The following is a 20148-nucleotide window of genomic DNA, read 5'->3' as shown; positions in this document are numbered from 1 at the left end:
ATGAAGATATATAGGGATGGTCCTGGTGAGGTGTCTGCTGGGACTGGGTATGCCAGAAAGCTATGGAAGGAGCCTTCATTTCCTGTGAGACTGACCCAGCACGACAATAGCAGGTGCTAATCATAGCAGGTGCTAATCATGCTAAGTATTTAGCACAGACCCTGGCGCCCCCTGTCCCCAATAGAAAGTGGTAGTGGGGTAGGCTCAAAATCACAGTGTTTGGGATTTAAATGTCCATATCGACATAAACATCCAAATTGTACCAATTCTGGTGTCCCAATTGTGTTCACATGAGAAAACACCTTTTCTGAGTAACCTTCAACTGCCTCAAAGGCTGCCCAGTCCCACTCCTTCCCAAGAGAAGGCAGGGTGCACATATTCAAGAATCCAGAGCCCATTGTTGCCTGCTGGGAGGACTGATACCTCCCCAAGATTCATGGTTCCACCCTAAAACTTTCTAGAAGGTACCACTAGGCCATCCGCAATGTGTTCTACAGAGGGTTCGGTGTGGTGACATCTTGCTCTCTGGAAATCCTGATCCATTCCCTCTATGGTGTTCAAGGTGGCAAATCCTTGAAGGAGGGAGGACAGCTGAGTCCCCAAAGACAAGGGCCAGGATTCCTGCGAATGGGCTGAAGCCTCCCTATAGGAGGTGGAATGTCAGGGACATTGTCCTGTTTCCCCATCCTGTGTGTTCTAACAACCTTCCAGCTGCTTCTGTGAGGGCAGTTCAGAAGCCCAAGTCTGCATGCTAGCACCGAGCACAGCTGGCCACACTTCCACCTCAGCACAGTAGGGACTGAGGGCAGAAGCTATGCCCGAGTCACTGTGAGGATAGTGGGATGGGCCCAGGGATTGGTCCTTGAAGGTGTAGCCGGAGGGAGACCCAACAACTTCCCTGCAGAGGGCACCTCATCAGCATAGCACCCATAAGGATTGAGCTGTCTTTGGACCCACAGTGTCCTAGTCCACAAAAGGGTAAAACTACAAGACCAGCAACAAGAACACCTGGCAGAGTAGGGTGTGTGGTCCTTCTACCCAGGTCTTCACGGAGAGGCTGGTGGACTTATGGATCTGGCCAGGAAACAGCAGATGTGAAAGCTGGTTCCCAAAGGCCAGGATAAGCCAAGCTCCAGTGAGTCAGGCCCTCTAGCTGAAGCTGGAGGGAAAGAAGAAAAGCAAGGAGACAGAAAGAACTAGAAACCAGAAGATGAGGTATAAAAATCTGTATTTATATTACAATGACAGAATGACACAGCACAGCCCCATCTGTTAGACAGCTGGGATGGGGGTCCCATTCCACTTCGCAGCTCAGGTCTCATAACTCACCCACTGCACTGGCACCAGGCCCCCTGTGTAGTCACATACTCTGGCACGGAACCTGCCCTAGTGCCCTAGTTTAGAGGCCTGAGCTAACTTGCTTGCTGGCCTGGGGTCAAGACCCTCTGTGCAGACACAAGAGGTGGTAGGCTAACTGACCCAACAGAGGCAGGAAAGGCTTGGGCACACAGAAGGGTAGGGGTTGTCCAGCCACAGTTTGGTGCACAACTCCCTCTGCCTAGGAAGGCAGGCTCAAGCACCTGCAGGACAGGACTGCAGAGGCAGGCCTAGGGCCTATAAAGAGACATAACCTCTGTCTCCTCTCCTGCTAGACCAGCTGGGCCTGCAACAGGATGGTTGGTCTGATACATCTGGACCACCTCCCAGTAAGGGGACCCAAGCCTGAGCCTGGAGGTCCAGACTCTGTTATAGAGCACCACATGGCTCGCATAGTCAGGTGCAGGTGGAGGACATGAGCAGCAGCTATTTTGGTCCAGATTTCTTTCTGCAGACACACAATAGCCTTGGCTGAATCCTATGACCACTAGCAGTGGCCATACTGTGCAAACGGTAGAGAGCAGGAGGAGTAATGGATATATAACTCTTAGCACCAGCCCCCATGCCTATGGACCACCCCTCACATGTCTGCTAGTAGGAGGGGCAGCTGGCTAGCACCCCTGGGTGACTGAGAAGGCCAACTCCCAGGCTACATAGGAACCATAGCCTGAAAAGGCAAAGGGCTGAGCTGCCATAAAATTCAGCCAAGGGGGCCAGTCTGGTCACCAGGAGTGGACTCTGCTGGCAAGGGTGGAAGCAGACTCTAAGGTGCTGGAGACGGAGAAGGGAGTTGATGATATAAGAATTCATGGCACATCAGGAGCCCTGAATCAAGAGCTTTAAACATAGCTCTGCTCTGTTCTGTGCTAAGGGTGGGTGTGCTCAAAACAAGTGCCCAGGAGACATGCTTGGGTAGACACTGATGCCCAGTGGGCTGGAAATGTCGACAGGACCAGCTTACTAAGATGTGGATGTGGGCTATCCTTCTAGTCCATGGACCCTACCCAGGCCTGCTGCCCACATGTCATCGTGAGTACCCATCAGGGAACCAGCTTACTAAGATGTTGGCTATCCTTCTAGTCCATGGATTCCTACCCAGGCCTGCTCTCCACCTGTCGTCTTGACTACCCCTGGGGCAGGCTCTATACCAGAGCTGTTTCCAGGAACTCCATTCTGCCTATCAGTAGGCCACCCACCCTAGGATGCTCGCTGGCATGACTGAAGATAAACAAGGAATTTTCCCCACAGTTTGGAAATTGTTTACGAATGCACCAGAGGAGGTGGCAGGCACCGCTGTGGGCCAGCACATGGCCACGACCCAAATATTGCTATGTGGTGTCCCTTAGAGCACTTCTAGCACTGAAAGGCCAACGGGAGCCTCCTAGCCAGGTCTGCACTACCTCCAGAAGAACTGTGTTTGTCAGCTGCCCATGGCTGACGCTCCAGGTCCTTGCCAAGGCCAGAGAAAAGGCCCCAGGCCAGCAGGCCTGCTGTCCCCAAACTTTCAGGCACAGCCACCCTGCCAGTTACCAGGGAGGCACCACTGGAGGCCAGGTCATGGCCCTGCAGGATACAAAACTCAGCCACAGGAGCCACACAGGCACACCTATGTTCCTCCCAGGAGGCTGCCGCTGTGGGAAAGCAGTGAGGGGGCACCTGCCAGTAGACCTGGTGCATCCCATAAGCCACAGGAACATGCTGGTGGCAGTGGGTGGGATGAAACAGGGGACACAAGGCACACTATGACAATATGACAGAGGATGGGTCCCTGAGACGCTGGGTCGCTCCCACCCCTCAGCAAACAAGGACACAACAATGGCTAGGAAAATAGAGTACAAAAATCTCATACAGGAAATAGAGGCGGCACACACTCATGTCCCTTGGCGAGTCTTCAGAGCTTTTTTTCTCTTTTTAAAAATGTTTCTGTTTTGTGTTTTGGGTAAAGCCTCTGCCAGCTGAGGCTGCCCTGGGCAGGACTTGTGAGGCCCCTTCTGGGAGCTCCCTGTCAAATTTTTTTTTTCTTTTCTTAAGAAAGGGAGATGAGAAAGTTTGGAGGACCCAGTGGTTTCAGCTTGCCACCCAGCTTATTCCAGTCCCCTGCCAGGAAGAAAGGCCCTATCTATTTCCTGTGCAAACTAGACAGAGACGTTTGGGCTGGCACAGGTGAGCAGGGGCCTGAGTGAGAGTCAAGCACAGGCTTGGAGGCCATCATTTCCAAGTGACCTCAGGCCAACTATCTCAGGACATACATTCTCTGATGTCCATGTGTCTGTGTGTATGTGATTGTGGGTGTGAGCCTAGGCGTATGTGTATACATCTGATGGTCCTAATAGCGCATAAGCCACCCAAGTTGGTATGAGGTGGTCCAGCCAGACCCCCAAGAGCATCATCCCCCTGGCTCCTGACACCAAGGAAAAGGATCCCACCCACCTGCTCCAAATGCTCACCCAAACCCTGCCCTTCACAAATCCCTCTGTCCACACCTCAGGAGCCTGTGTGGACCAACAGGTAGATGGACAGATGAATGGATGGACAGCTGCGCCCGTCTGCCTTCTGTTCTTTCTTCCTTTCCTTCCTTCTCAGTTCACTCCTCTCTCCTGGGATCCGATGCTGGGGTTCAAGCTCCCCATGGTGGTCATTAAGGCCCCTACACGGATCCTACCGAGATTTGCAGCAATGACATTTAATACTTCTGGAATGATTAGGAATCTGAGAACAGATTGTGGGCGACTATGCTGGGCTTCAGATGTGAGAGCCTCACCCTACTTCCCTGCTTGGGCTCTTGCCCTGCGGGAAGGGGCAGGCAGTTTGAGTCCTGACCAAAGGGTGGGCAGGCAGAGGCGGGCAGACCAGGCAGCAGCTGGAGCTTCGAGAATGGCACAGCAGTAGGCTCATGACGAGGCTGGCTTCAGTTAAGGGAGGCAGGAAGGCTGAGACACTTGGCTAGGTGGGCAGGCAGGTGGGCCAAGAAGCAAAGGACATGGAGCCTACGAAAGGCCAGGGCAGCCAGGCCTCCTGCAAGGGTGCCCATAGCTGCTGTCGCTGCAGCCACTGCTCTGTAGGCTGTAGTGGTCATCGGCATCACTGCTGCTGCCAACACTGTCCAGCTCCCCCGGGCCAAATTCCATGCCCTCTATATCTACCTCTGAGAGAACAGAGAGAGGATGGGTCAGGGTGGCCCCTTCCAAAGAAGCCAGACTGGGGCTCCCTTCCAAGTTAGAGCTCATGTTTCCCTTTTATGGAAGTGGAGGCTGGGGTTGGGGAAAGATAAGGGAGGTCCTCTGAACCCTGAGGTGGAAGATGCTAGGATGGCTCCAGCCAAAGTCTTGGGTTATGAACCCAGACTCTGCAGCATGCTGACCATCTTCTCCCTTCACATAGTCAGGTCATGACCTCTGTGCCTCATTGTCTTCTTCCCACCCCTTCTTCATGCAAGGCTGGGAAATGATTGTAGGTCTGCCAGCAGTTAGTTCAGGTGGTGTGGGCACCTTGTCACCACCAACATCACTCTCTCCCTAGGTGCTTCCTTGTCCCCCTGGAACTTTGGTGATACCCATACCCAGAGGCCAGGGTTGGGCTGTCCGAGCTCCTACCTTGTATGCCTGGGCACTCACCTTGCTCTGAGTCGTCCGTGGACACAGCAGAACCAGTGCTGTCTGTGCGCACACGCTCTACACTCTGCACTGATAGTTGCTCTAGGCGTCGCTTGAGGAAGCGATGCTCCCGCTGTAGCTGCTCCTTGATGCTTAGTGCCCTGCGGTCCTGCTCCTCCAGTTTCTAGGGATAGAGGGTGGTCTGTGAGTCCATGGCCAAGATGGAATAACTGCCCTTGGGTATAAATACAGAAGCTTTACAGGCACGATCCTTACCAATAAAATGACTTGCTAGACAGAACCACAGATGCCCAAAGGCTTAATATGTCCTTCCTCACCCCAGCAAGGTGACTACTCAGCCTGGCCTTTCACTCTTGGTCTGTTAACTAGCTGTAGAATGCCCAGTGTTGCTGGCCAGCCCCAGGAAGTGGAGACACTTATGGGTCTCAAGACCTGGTACAATGCCATCCAAACTTTGGCAGGCCCCTCCCTCCAACCCTACTCATGAGAGTTCCACCTGCCCAAGATTGGGCTTTCACTAGGTATCTGCAGCATCTGAGCATGGAAGAGCAGTGGGAAAGTGGTACGGAGGACGCCTGCAAGCAGGCCTTGTGTATCTCTAAGGCACACACCTTCCTACCTTTGTAAACCTTCCTGTGTGGGGCCCACCTGAGACACTGCTGTTCTGTTAAAACCCCAGGGTCTTGGACATAACTTTCAAAGCTACTGACGCCTGACCTGTGAGTCCACACCTATAAAGCAGAGGAGCCCTTTTGACAGGAAAGACCTACCCTGGTTGACCCAAATGTCCCAAGAACACTAAATAAGCAACCGTCAGTCTGAAGGCCTTAGGAGACTGTGTCAGGTATATCCCCCTTATCCTAGTCCCACACCAACTCCCAAGTCTCTACCACTCTTCCCACTCCCTGGAGATGTTGTCTACTCCCAGTCTGACCATGAAGGCATACAATGGCACTTTGCCCCTCTCCTAACTCCACCTCTCCTTCCAGCCACTGCCCTTTCACAATCCAGTGTTCCAGAGAATTATCTATAACACTGAACCAGCCTGAGACCTGACCTGTACAGCCAACCATACTGTCTCCCTGCCAAACACCACTCAACAGAACCTAACACAAGGCATATAGCCTCCACACCACCCACCAGCTTCTGCTGGGTCTCCCCCTAAATTCCTGACAAGAACCTGCTAGGTGGCTCCACCACCCACCTCCAGGTCCTCTGAACCAATGGATGGCTTGGGGGACATCAGGGTGGCTGGAGAGCAGAGGGCACAGCATGCTTACCTTGATGTGCATCTTGGCACGCTTCAGGAGGCTCAGAGTGGTGTGGCGTGTGCTGTCAGGGCCCAGGGGTACCAGCTGCTTGAGCTGTTCCAGGTAGAGCCTGAGTTTAGCTCGTCTGAAAGAGCCAGAGACAGACTATCAAGCTAGGCAGCAAACCCCACAGAACTATGACAGATGTGGCTGGCAGAAGGTGGGAAGTGGCCAGCCAAGCCCCTCCATGGGCCCCAGTATTACTACAGGCCTGCCTCTTGACCTGGAAGTTCCCCCAGACTCTGCCTCGGGGCTCGAGTATCTATCTTCTTCTCCAGGAATTCCCTCCTGGACTGGATAACACATCCCCTCAGGAGTAGCCTGTCACAGGTACCTCTGTGGATATGGTGTCCTCGTGGTTCCATGGGCCTAAGACTCTGCCCTGCACAGTGTGCTCTAGTCACTCCTGTCCTCGTAAAACCATGAGTTGATAAGGTCAAGGGAGGCCGAGGACCAGTTCTCTCTGCTGGTTTGTGGTCTCACTGGAAATTGCACCATTCCAGACTTCCGTTCCTGTACCCATTTCTGTGGATCTCTTTTCTCACAAAGCTGGAACCATAGTCACAGTACTTGTTCACAGGCTGGAGAGCTTTGCTGCCTGGTCTGTGAGTGCAGCCAAGTTCAACTCCACAGGCTATCTCTGACATTACCGTGGTAACAGGGACTGCTGCTGCATCTGTACATCCCACCTGACAGTAGCTATAGGAAACCAGTGTTCTGTCTGAGAGATGCCCAGTTATGGCGCTAGCCAGGGCCTACTGGAAGTCAAAGTGCTTTCCAAGTCAGTATGGCTTGCTTTGGACACATTCTTACAAGAGCAACTTCAAGTCAAGGACAGAAATTATTTAGGATTGTGGAAACCTGCTGCCCAACTGGCCTGACATGGCCAGTGCCCACATATATTCCTCTTTAACAGTGTTTTGTCTTGTTTTTTAATTTGATTGTCTGTTTTCTAGAGAGAGAGAGAGAGAGAGAGAGAGAGAGAGAAGGTGTGTGTGGAGTTGGATGGTGGGGAGGTAGGGAAGATCTAGGAAGAAACGGGAGGAGAAACCATAGTTAGAATATATTGTGTAAAAAAATCTATTTTCAATTAAAAAAAGAGTGGCACATGCTGAAAGTCTACTCTTCATATCTGTTCCCCAGTCATCCCCACAGACTCCCTCAATCCTAAGAGACCTTGGAAGGCAGAATGCAGGAACAGACATCTCTTGGACAGAGAAGGGAGCCGTTGGATACAGGAAGAGACCATAGAGAGATGTTAACAGTCATACATGGGGTAGGGGGAATTCACCCATGGCCATTATGCCTTTAAAACTGTACTCATTGCTAACAAAGCACTTTCCTGTCTAGCATCCTGGCCAAGCACCCTAAGGCCTAGAGGTCCTTTTGGTGAACTGGAGTTAGACCTTTGGAAGAACTTCTTAGATACAGGACTAGAGTGGGCTTAGCTAGGAGGCCGGGTGTGCTTGTGTGTAAGCCCCTGACTCTGCCTCAAGGCTAGAGGATCTTCAATCTCACCATACATAGACAGATTCCTGGCTCCATACTACTGCATACATGGTTACCTGCCCAGAGTCCAGATCTTAGCGTCATTGCTTCCAGCACAGTGAGAATCCAACCCTAGGAACTGAAGGGACTAGAAAACAGAGCTGGGCTAAGGAGCGGAGAAGGTGTCCTGAAGCCACCATTGGGATTTGACAGGAGAAGTAGCCAAGGACCCTTCTCACCAGGTATACTTGTTACACAGCAAATAGCAATCCACACAACCCATTATCTAATCATGTCAGTGGCAATGGCTTTTTGGTAATTGATAGAAAGTGCAATCTGACAAGAAACAAGGAATTCCTAAGTCCCCTGTCCCAGAGATGACCACACTGTCATCTTTTGGTGTATCTATCTTTCCAGTTCATGAGTGTCGAGTGAAAATACTAGGATACAGAACCACATATGTGACAAGTGACCCACTTCTGTTTAAAAAATAAAAAAAGAGCAGACGCACACAGAGACTCCACAGAACACAATGAAGCACGGGAAGCAGGCATCTCCAGGGATGCGGCTGGCAACGTTTATTTCTTTAGCTTTGTGCTCTTCTGTATTTTCCAGGTTTTCTATGTTTTAAAAACCCCACATTTAGTTTTACAATCAGAGAAAGACATGTTTGTACAAGAAAGAAACACAGCTGAAAGACAAATAACAGTAGAAATGCATTTGCAATACATATAAAAGACAAAACAGTTAGTATTAGTGATATTTTGAGATCATACACATCAAAAATAAAGAGTACTGCCTTCATATAACAATGAGCAAAGGACACAAACAGGCAAGTTGCAGAAAACAAAGGGCAACTCTAACATGAAAACAGACTCCATCCCATGCGCAGTCAGGAAATGAAAACGCAAACAAGCAGATGCTCATTTTCTCCTTTGTACCAACTAGAATGTAAGGAGGTGGCTGGAACTTACTTGGACAGTACATGGGGACCTGCTACAGTTCCTGTGGGAGAATGACCATTGACTTTGGCCCATATCACTGACCGGTACTTCTACATCTAGAGTTTGGGTGCTACAGAACCATCCCTGGGCATCTGAAGACTCAGCTCAACAACACTCAGGTCAGAGGGAACCTGGGAAGTATGGCTGTGGGTCTCTACAGGCTCTGGAGTGGAGTCAGGGAGGCTAGGGGCACATGGACACAGGTCTGCAGCATTCCATGGTATTGAGTGAAGGATCCAGGTAGGGATAGTGGGTAACAAGGGCCCCTTATCATTTCAGGGGCTCTGAGCGATCAGGATAAGATCTCTGGGAGGGGGATACAGGGAATTCACGAATAATACTTTAGAAAAAGGTATTTCTTCGAGAGATGAATAAAAGTCACCTTATCATACACAAGCAATGTAAAAGTAATAAATCAACCCAAACCCAGAAGAGTGCATACCCTGGTGTAAGCCTATGGTTGTTGAGGACACGTGCAGAAGGTCCTCCCACCACCTATTCTGAGCACCACAGTCCTAGAGTCTAGGATGCTCTGGGACCTCACCAAATCCTCCCTAAAGTCACTGTAGCGCAGACTCAGCACCTCATTGTTATCTCTAAGCATCCCAAACTTGTTAAACCCCTGTGCTTCTAAAGGAGGCAGAACTGCCCCTAGAATCCCTGCGTTAGTATCAGCAATGGCCCATCTCTTCTCATAGCCACACCTAACTTCTCACTGAAAACCCCTACTCCTCAAAGGCCAAGGCTGGGGCGGGGTGGGGCGGGGGGGGCTTGGCTCTATGTCAGGACTCCCTAGCACACGTTTGTCAGAGTCTTGACTGCATAGCAGAGGTAAATTCCAGGCCAGGTTACTAGAAAAAAATGGCAGTGAGGAATTCTCCTACATTCAGTGGCGTGGGACAAGGGGACCCTACTCTCTTCTATGTATCACCATCTTCTGTTGTTGCTAACAAGCGTGTTCCTGACATGACTGCATCAGGCACTTGCTGGCTGCCATGCAAGAGCATGTCAAGGCTCAACAACCATCTCTGTGCCTAGTTTAGGGGCTAGGGGCCTACCTAAGGGTTTATACCTGCCTGTGCTCTGAGCATACTGGGACACTCAAGTGCTAAGGGTCAGGAAGAACATCTAGGGCTCTCACCAATACTAGCTAAGACCGAAGACTAGAGCTGAGCCTAGGAAGGTTGCCAGGTCCTGAGGTCAGCAGCAAGTGCTAGACTTGGCCACTCTAACAGAGCTACTGACCCACAGGGGTAGTGGGCCTACGGCTGGCTGAGTACTATTCAAAGCTCCAAAAGGGGAAGTCCCACAGGCCTACCTGAGTCTCTCTGAAGGACACTTCCAGTGAAGGCCATGTCCAGGGTATGCCTCTTATGGCCTGCTGGGCAGCTAGCCAGGTATTTCCTTCCTTCCTCGGGACAACACACAAGCCCTTCCTTCAGCCAGCAGCCAGGAACACCTGGCATCTATCTCAGGCCAACTACAGCAAGCCATGGCTGATATCCCTACCAGGGCCCAAGCCCTAAGCCTGTGGGCTACTCAGAGCTCTTTACATCTATGACCTGATTAGCTAGGTAGGCAGACCCTACCCTAAGCTTGGTGGAAGAGAGACCCAGGGTGCCCAAATCACTTTTACCCCATCTTATATTAAGGGCCTCCATGAAACCCATTCTAACTATAGGCTTGAGGAAGATGGCAGAGATCAAGGCCAAGGTCAATGGATGCCTACAGAGGCCAGAGGTCAACCCTTCCTAGAGGGTTCCATACCCTTACTACCCATGCTTCCCTCAATGACATTCCCTATCCATCCTCCCAAACACTGCTTCAGGGAAGCCCTCACTATAGGTCAGGATACTGTGCCTAGGTCTGAACAAGGCTGGCTGGTCTCTTCTGACCTAGGAGCAACCCCAAGTCTGCCTCACGCTGGCTTCCATCTCTGTGGCCTGGCCCCTTGGGAACCCCCCAACCACACACAGCCAGTGCAGGAAGTGCATCTCCTCTGGGAACATGGTGTTCTGTCCCTGCCCAGCCACCCGCCCCAACCAGAGTCCTGAATCCCGGGAGAGCGGAAGTTGGCGCTGCACTGGGCGCAGACATGGGGGAGGGGGAAGGGAAAGAACTGGCTGGGTTCCAGACCTTCCCAGTGCACCCAGGAGGGCTCATCTAGGATGCAGAGTTACACACCCCACCCCCTAAACACCAAGAAGGCAAGACAGAACTGGTCCATTCTATAGATAGGTGCAGAGGTCAGGATGGAGCTATTGCCTAGTGTCTCTCAGGGGCTATCCCTGGTCCTTGCATCGGGGCTACTGCTTATGGGCTGCCTGGCCTAAAATACCTCTACATCCTCTTGGGCTGCTGCTAGCAGTCACAAGTATCCCCTTTGCCTCTCACCTCCCAGGGCTCAGCCACACCATGTCATCATTGACAGAGGGAAGACACAAATGACATGCAGCCTCAGGGGCCACCAGCCATCCCAGGAGCTGACTGGAGCCAGGGTGCAGGGAGAGTGCCTGGGCCTGCTGCCCTCTGGATGCTCTCCCAGTCATGCAGAGCATGACACCTCCTTAGAAAGCAGGCCCCGAAGAGCACAGAGGTGAGGGGAAGGGCTGAATACGCTACAAAGGCCATTGTACTGAGAGCTGAAACAGTTACCAAAGGGGCTTAGGCACACAGAATCACACTCAAGTCCTATTCCGGGAGCAAAGTCAGAGTGCTACCAGTGCAAGGAGCTGAGCTTCGAGTCTTTGGTACCCACCAGTTCTGACCCCAGGCTAAAGGCCAAAGTACAGGGCCTGGGCCAAGCTCTTGCCTGCCAATCTAAAATGCCTGAAAACAGATCCTAGACCCCTCTATAACTGATCTTTCCAGAGCCTAGAGCATAGCCTGGCAACCCAGACAGGCCAGGACAGCGAAAGCACCCCCTCAGTGTTGGGGTTGGGGGTAGTCACATCCAGTAGCTCGCATGGGAATGGGGATGCCACTTACCTGTGCTTTTCTAGTTCGTTGTGTGAAGACCTGTTTAGAGAGATAGAAAGACAGGGCTCACTTCAAGGCCTAACAACCAGGGCACAAATAACAGAGGCTCTTTGTAGAGAGCCAGGAGCCCTCACACAGTGACTAGGAGGGTCTAGGTCCAGGATATCTCTGGATACTGAGAGCTTGGGCAGGTGCACAGCTGCCTACCAAAGGCTAGGATAACCCCATGCTAAACTGTGAGAATTGGGGCTCACAGGTGCCCAGCCACCTTCCTTCTCTGCTTCCCTTTCTCTCAGGCCAGCTGTGTCCTTATATGCAACACAAGCCATGCAGAGAACCAGTGGCAGTCTGAGCATGTGTCACAAAGGCCAGGCCCTCAGGAGACAAGATGATCCTCCCACGGCCACTCTGTCGCACAGATACGAACACCCAAGACACTTCACAGGGGCATTTGTAGGAAACTGATGCTTCTGGGCCTGTGGGTACAAGGCAGAACACAAAAGATGGCCATTCCCACTTCTCTCAGGAGCTGCATTATGGCAGAACATGTTACCCCGAGTCCAGGAGACTCCAGGGACTGACTGCTTGATGAGCCCCGCTGGCCAACCTTACCCAGATCAGAGCAGATTTCTGAACACCACAGGTGCTACTCGGGCTTCCAAGAGACTGAAAATCTAAGGGAATGCCACAAGCCAACAAGGGCTTCTAGGTCCCGGGCCTGCTGCACAAATGAGTGGAAAGCTCAGGACACACCCAGACCAAGTCCCTCCCTGTGTTTCTGCTGGCCACTGCCCACCTGTTCCTTCTGCTGCTGCTGCTCCAGATCTTGGATCTAGTATCTTTCACCAAAAAGTGTTTATTCTCTGCCTGCCCCATTGTCTACTGAAACCATTAGGGTACAAGGTCCCCATCTTCCCTCAATTCCTGCTGATTCCTGGGCTCCACTGTGCAGTTCCCAGGGTCTTCAAAGACTTGTTAGTCACTGGGGCTGGACCAGCACCTCAGGATCCCCCCCTGAGCCAACCAGAGCCAAGAAGGCTGCACAGAAGCTGCTCACTGGCCTTGGGCCTTCAGTTCACACTGCAGCCCGACTGCTACTTTGTGTAGGAGGCTGGATCAGCAGGGGCCTTCGGTGTTGAGCAGTCCCCTACCTACTGACCAAAGGATGACCCTTGTCTTGGTTCCCAACCCTGGATTGGAAGGCCACTCCTCAGCAGCATGGGGGATGGCCTTTCTTGGAACTCTCCCTGCATTCAGAGATCCTGTAGGGGAGCTTGTCACACAGGTTCTAGAAGCACCTGTGCCTGAGGAGAGGCCATGGTTGTGCCAGGTGCTGTCTGGGCACCACCTTGATCTGATCCCTCTGTTCACCTTCTCAAAGAATGAGACCCTGAAAGGCTAGCTCTAGGCCCCTCCCATGGAGTCACTGGGGGCCATCAGCGACCTACACAGAGTCCACATGTCAATCACTGAGCTGCTCTGTCCTTACCTTAGTGCGTCCCTCCTGCCCTCCTCTCGTCCTGGCCGGCTATCCACAAGCCTGCCTTTCAATGTGCCAGGGCACAGAAAGCCTTACAGGTTCAGAAATGCCTTTCCACACCTGGGATCCCAGCTTCTCAACTGAGCAGTGACTGGGGAGGGAAGGGCTATGCCTGCCACCCCTAGGGCTTTAGGCCTTGAGGGAGTACATTCTGTCCAAGGAAGCTTTAGGGAAGTGCACCCAAGTCAGGGATGCCCTCTGTATCCCCTGCCCCTTGCACCCAGGTCTCCATCCCAGCAGTAGGAGGAAGCCTAGGAACACATCCAGTAACAGGGGACAGAGGTGGTTAAGTGGGTCCTAGGTAAGTAACTCAATCTGTCTATGCCTTGGTTTCCTCTGTTGTAAAATGAAGTTCAGAATAAGGCTTCTTAGTAAATTTTTTATTTATGTGCATTGCATTGATGTTCTGTCTGCATGTGTGTCTGTGTGAGGGTGTCAGGTACCCTGGAACTGGAGTTACAGTCAGTTGTATGTTTCCATGTAGGCGCTGGAAATGGAGACCAGGTCCTCTGCTGGGTTAACTGCTGATCCATCTCTCCAGCCCCCCAAATAAGGCTTCTTTTACAAGACTAGGTCAGATTGCTTACGTGTGTATATGGCAGAAGCATTTGAGTGTCTCTGCTACAGGTCCTATTACCTGTGGTTACTCCATGCCACCTGAATTCCCGACCTAGGGTTTGGGCAGACAGAATCAGGGACCATCTCCCTGTAGAAGCCTGGGGCAGTAGGGCCTCCAACACACTTATGTCCCTCTCAACTGCCCAAAGCAGAAGACCAAGGGCTGGGACTCAGGCAGCTGGAAATCCAACCAATTACTTGCCAGGCCTAGGACACCACAAAAATGGGTCCTTGTGCCAGGCTCTCTGTTTCCCAAGAACAGGCAGGCCACAGGAATGAGCCGCACCCTCTGCCAGGGGCCCCTGAAGCCCCCAGCCTGCCAGGGAAGCTCCCAGACTGACCACACAGGAGTGGCTGGGCCAAGGCTGACCCCTAGACACTGTCAGGTGTGCCACGATCCCCACTGCAGCCAGGAGGGTGGAACCCTTAGGAGTCCTAGCCATGCCTAAACCCCAACTTCAGGGCTTCCTCCAAGTACTAGGCCAAGGCAAAGAGAGGAGTAGCTGGGCCTTGGGACTCTTGGTAGAAATAGCTCCCTGCAGCTCTTCTCCAGCCCTGCACTTGTAGTTAGGAGTTTCCCTGTCAGTTAGCTGTGCAGGACCTGTGGGTATCCAGGGAAGGGGGTAAGGTGCTGGGCCTAAGAGCAAGGCCAGCTTCAGAAGTGCAAGGGAGGGAGGAGTCCCCAGTTCGGCCCTAGGTGGGGAACAGCGGCCGACACCAACTGACAGCTCCTCTCCAGTCTGGAAAAGTCCAGAACGACTCTGGGCGAGCGCGGACGCTGTACGCGTGGCACTGTTTACGGCGGCGGGAGGCGCGGCCGCGGGAAGATGGCGACGCGCGGGCGGGGCCGGCACCTCCTCCAGGCCGGCCGCCCGGGTGCGCGCAGGACTGCGCTGGGGACGCGGAGAGGACGGGGACAGTCGGGCGGGGCCGGCCCGAGCTGGCTGGGCACAGCGCGCGGGGGTGGGGGGTGGGGGCGGTACCTGTTGTTTGGGGCCTTGCGCACCAGGCTGGCCGTCTTTGTTTTCTTCCTGGCGAAGTCGCCGTCGAAGGGCAGCACGGAGGCGTAGCCGTGCTCGGCCTCTGCGGGACAGACCGTGCGGTCAGCGGCCCCCTGCACCCGCCCGCCGCCCGCCCACCCTGGCACAAAGGGGTGCAGGCTACCTCGGTCCCTACGCTCCAGGTACTCGGCCGCCTCCAACAGCAGCAGCAGGGAATTCAGCTCCATCCTGCCGCCCGCGCACGGGACGGCGGCGGCAGCTGCCCGGCGCGCTCCTGCCGGCTCTGCTCGCCGCACGCCCCGCGCCTGGCGGCACACCAGTCCGACTCGCGGACTCCAGCGCTGGACCGCCACCCTCCGCCTCGGGCCCTCAAATTGACACATAAGGCGAGCGGCGGTCGCCACAACCAATCGGTGTGGGAGCTCTGACCTAGGGGGCGGGTTCTATGCCAGCCTTGGCCAATGGTGACTGGCCGAACGCCTCGGGCAGGGCTGAGAATGTTGACAGATGCGAAGCTTGGCTGGGATAGGCTGGCCCCAGTAGTAACAATTTAGAAGCCCAAGCTTAGCAACAGCACGTGGTGGCCCGGCCCCGGTGCTTGCTGACTGGCGGCCGACGTGCATGTTAAGTAGGCATTGCACACCGATTGGGCCAGATAGGTCTATGTAAATTGCGGCCGCGGACCAATGGCCGGCCACGGGGCGCGGGGCCAATGAGGGCGCCGGGGCAGGACGCGTTGCCGAGAGGAAGCACAGCGCGGTGGGACCGCTGCCCGGCCTACGCTGGGGCCAGGAGGACGTGGACCGTGTCTCGGGAGACACCCCGCAGGATGCGCTGCGGACACGCGCCCCAGCGCTTTGTCATGCCATGCACGTCGTGCGCAACGACCTGTTGCTCGGGGTCAGCTGTACCACAGTCTCGGTGGAGGACCCAGCTTGGGGCCTGATTGGAGCAGGAGCTGGGATCTTGCTAAAGGACTGCAAATGACACCTGCCCCCTGCATGAATAGTGGCTTCAGGGAAGGCTAAAACTTGGAACAGAGATGCAGACGGTTGGAATCTAAAAGCTTCTCAGAAAATGCCAAACCCAGAGTAGGAAGGAACAGTTAGTTTTCCGGTGGCCATCAGGAGTGAAAGAACGGTCACCTGACTGCTGCCACGAGCAAGGGGGATCCCGGAGTGTAGTCTGTTTGTGGTGCTTGGTCTGAGGGTAGGGCCGTTCCAATAACCAGTTGCTGGTGTCAGACAAGAAGGCGAGCTCTTCTGCAGGCTCCTGGCTGTGTGACTGACCTGAGTCCAATGACCCGGCCCCCTCTGGTTGGTCTACAGATGCACGGGGAATGGGCAGCCTAACATCCTCTGTACCTACTCCTCGCACCCCTCTCTAGTCCTCTCTGGTTTTTAAGGTTGAGGATAGACCACTAGGCTGGACAGTTCTGTGGCACAAAACCTCCTCTAAAATAGAAGGAAGCTACTGTTGCCAACAGCAAAAGTTACTAATGCTACCCTTTACTGTGGGACCAAGGTGGATGCATGATACTCACTTCCTTGTGGATCTCCCTATGCCCGATATGCAGATAAGGAAACCTGCAGAGTCCTCTTGGAATAGAAGCGTGGGGATCGGTGCTCCCACACTGGTTACTCAGGACTGTTAACAATCTGGGAATGTGGAAACCAGAGCCATTTCCCTCCCTGCCTGGGTGTGAGCCACAGATGTCTGACCTGTAGGGCGGGATTAAGAGTAACAGGTGCTGGGATGGAGCCCTGCAAGACCCAGTGAGGAACCTCATTGCCATAAACAGTCCTTTAGAGACACTAAGAGCACCCCTTGGTGTTGGCTGAGGTGCCTCTTGGACCAGCCCCACAGTCACCTCAGGGCCAGGTAGACAGAACCAGTTCGTCTGGAGGGCTGCCCAGAGTTGTGAAGGAGAAGGATGCTTTTGGAGCATTGAGAGCCATGCTGAGTTTTGGGAGCCCTGAACTTAGCAAGGGAGGTGGCAGCATCCCTTGCTTTGGCAGGCTGGTGAATTGTCTCGAAGTGCTAAGGGAAGACTTCCTAGCCTGCTGCCTCCTTCTACTGGGACGGGATGTTGCAGTGTGCTGAAGGGGAGTGCAAGGGTGACTACAGCCTCCCAGTCTGGGAAATTTTTAATCTCAACCTAGGACACTAGCTCCCACCAGCTGCACCCAGGACAAAGAACCTTCCGGTGCCAGAAGGGCTCTCCCTCTCTGAGAGAATGCAAAAGCTGGGAGAAGTGGGCAGTAGGGATCTGGTGAGCGAGGTCAGCTGTAGAGGAGTCTTAGTGGCAGCAGGCCTGCTGCGCATGGAGGCTGAAGAATGAGCTGGATCCCCAGGGGAGATCAGGAAGCCGCTGCTTAGAACAGGAACTGGCTTGCAAGTGCAAAGGGCAAGCTGGTTCCATGTAGACCAAAGGGGTCTCTATACCCACGGCCTTTACTGTGTGAAATGGGGCAGAGGCCCCAGCGGTGCCTGTATTCATCTGTATCCCAAGTTCCCAAGATTCGGGAAGAAGAGGCAGCAGGCGGGCTGACCAAGACCCTCTACCTCATCACAGGTCACTTACTGTGACCTGCCAGGCTCCCCTAGAGAAGGCCAGGGGGGAGTAAGAAGGCAGACCCCTCCACTCTCGGTAGAGCATTGCTGCCAAGTCCTCAACCCTGTCTTCCTCCACAAACTGGCGGGGAACCCAGCATCACCTAGGAGAAAGGACATGGGCCTCCCCCAGGTTTGGGTACCTGATCAGGGACTGCAAGTCATCAGTTTACCTGGCCTTTCCCTAGTGGCCTCCCTCACTTCAGTTTCTCTGACTAGGAATGAGGCTAACACCTCATTTGGAAGGTTGACCTAAGAGCTTTTGGTCTTGTGTGGAGAAGAGCTGCTTGATCCTTTTCCCCAACACAACACACACACACACACACACACACACACACACACACACACACACACACAGAGAGAGAGAGAGAGAGAGAGAGAGAGAGAGAGAGAGAGAGAGAGAGAATATGAATGAGAGAGAGAACTGAGACATGTCTAGAAGAATGGTTTTAGGTCTTTTCCCCCTTACCCTCCTCTGGCTTCCTTTCTCTGGGATCAGGTCACCGGTTTATGGTAGACAGCACTCTAACACATCCCTGCCCAGGTATGGCAATATTGCCCAGGCTTCTTAGGAACACCAGGGAGTATCCCACAGCCAGAGTAGAAAGGTTGCTGGGGCCTACACCATTTCCATCTCTGAATACCGGCCCCTGCCCCTTCTCCCACCTCTTCAGTCATTGGAGTTGACACCCAGCAGCCACTAGGCCCCAGTCCTAGCACCCTATTGCTTACCCCCCTGTCAGAACCCTGCAGCCTGCTCCTGCCTCTTCTCAGACCTTAGTGGCTAGCTCCTAGGGGAGAGACCTGGAGCTGTAGGATGGTGGGCCCAGCAGGCCCTGGAGAGCCATGATGAATTCAGTCCTCTAGAATCTGCTGCTACCTGCCCTGAGAGGCTAGTGGTGTGCCCACCGCAGGGTCCTGGGGGAGTCCATTCCTGAGAGGCTAGTGGTGTGCCCACCGCAGGGCCCTGTGAGAGTCCACTTCCGAGAGGCTAGTGGTGTGCCCACCGCAGGGCCCTGTCAGAGTCCATTCCCGAGAGGCTAGTGGTGTGCCCACCGCAGGGTCCTGTGAGAGTCCATTCCTGAGAGGCTAGTGGTGTGCCCACCGCAGGGCCCTGGGAGAGTCCATTCCCGAGAGGCTAGTGGTGCGCCCACCGCAGGGTCCTGTGAGAGTCCATTCCCGAGAGGCTAGTGGTGTGCCCACCGCAGGGCCCTGTCAGAGTCCATTCCCGAGAGGCTAGTGGTGTGCCCACCGCAGGGCCCTGGGAGAGTCCATTCCCGAGAGGCTAGTGGTGTGCCCACCGCAGGGTCCTGTGAGAGTCCATTCCCGAGAGGCTAGTGGTGTGCCCACCGCAGGGTCCTGGGAGAGTCCATTCCCGAGAGGCTAGTGGTGTGCCCACCGCAGGGTCCTGGGAGAGTCCATTCCTGAGAGGCTAGTGGTGTGCCCACCGCAGGGCCCTGGGAGAGTCCATTCCTGAGAGGCTAGTGGTGTGCCCACCGCAGGGCCCTGTGAGAGTCCATTCCCGAGAGGCATTCTGGATTCTGCTATGGCCATGAGAATTTGGCTCTCTAAGCCTCAGTTTCCCTAATTATAAAGTAAGAATGTCAACCTCTAGCGTTTGGAGGGTGCAGTGATACAGGGAAGGGTGCATGAAAAACCCAGGCAACAGCAGGAAGAGCACAAAGCTGCGCCCAGGAAACAGCAGGGATAGATGCAGCAGTGCAATGGAGGTAGCACTGCAAGCCCCTGGCCACGCCCATGGAAAAGGAGCCCATAGGGGCAGGCTTACCCAGTCTCAACCAGTCAGAACCTGGGGTGGAGCCTAGGCTGCCAGGCTGGCCAGTCACAAGCACCAGGCCTGGTCTTGGAGCACTTGGAGGCTTTCCAGAGAGTTTAACATGCAGGGAAACACTGGGTTCAGAATACAGAAAGAAGATAGGAAAACCAAGGTGCATCAAGATGTAATGAATGGGTCTACGGAAACTAATATAATGTCAATTTTTAAATTTAAAATATAACAGTTCCTTGTATTTGTAAGTGATTTGTGGGGTACTTTTTTTTCATTTCAAGTTTTTCCTACTATACTAATGGGTCATGCATAAGTTAACAATTTTTATATTAAATGAATTTTGTAGCCCCAAAGGTCCAACCAAATCTTCCAGTGCTTTCACAGAGGAGAAATAAAAATGAATGATGCATGAGGGTGAATGAAACACTAACTCACCGCCACGGGGTCTCCACAAGAAAGGGCCAGAACCCCTGGCAGCTGGACCACCAGGGCTTTGACTAAGAGGCACAGGGAGGGCCCATCCTGGCCTCACATGACTGTGGGGTCCTCCTTCCTGAAGGTTATTCCTGAACCCTAGGGGCTCTGCTGTACTCTATGTGTACTGGGGGTGGAAGTCAACAACGCCATCAAACAAGGTTCCCTTGTGAGCCTAGAAGAAAGCACTGACTCCTATTCTTTGGAGCTAGAGATGTCAGGGATAGGGTCCCCTCTTACCTCCTCCAGCTCCCTCTGCAAGTGCTGACAACTCTGACCTCTCAATTCAGCACGCTGTTAGCCCCACCCCAATCCTACCTGTGAAAGGCACCCAGTTTTAG

At 53.6% G+C, this 20148-nt stretch overlaps 1 protein-coding gene across 1 annotated transcript; it reads right to left on the bottom strand.

The window, feature by feature from the left end:
• Positions 1–1211: 1211 nt before the first annotated feature.
• Mxd4 (MAX dimerization protein 4) lies at positions 1212–15318 on the bottom strand. The gene is made up of 6 exons (XM_075943937.1): positions 15095–15318; positions 14914–15013; positions 11782–11811; positions 6272–6386; positions 4992–5154; positions 1212–4522 (listed from the first exon to the last, which is right to left on the bottom strand). Exons 1-6 carry the CDS (start codon positions 15312–15314, stop codon positions 4365–4367), a joined length of 786 nt encoding a protein of 261 aa, XP_075800052.1. The 5' UTR covers positions 15315–15318; the 3' UTR covers positions 1212–4364.
• Positions 15319–20148: the final 4830 nt, after the last annotated feature.

The sequence above is a fragment of the Microtus pennsylvanicus genome, chromosome 12 (assembly GCF_037038515.1).
Source record: "Microtus pennsylvanicus isolate mMicPen1 chromosome 12, mMicPen1.hap1, whole genome shotgun sequence".
Lineage (NCBI taxonomy): Eukaryota > Metazoa > Chordata > Mammalia > Rodentia > Cricetidae > Microtus > Microtus pennsylvanicus.
Note: the sequence above shows the minus strand (reverse complement) of the source record. Positions and strands in the feature narration are given on the sequence as shown.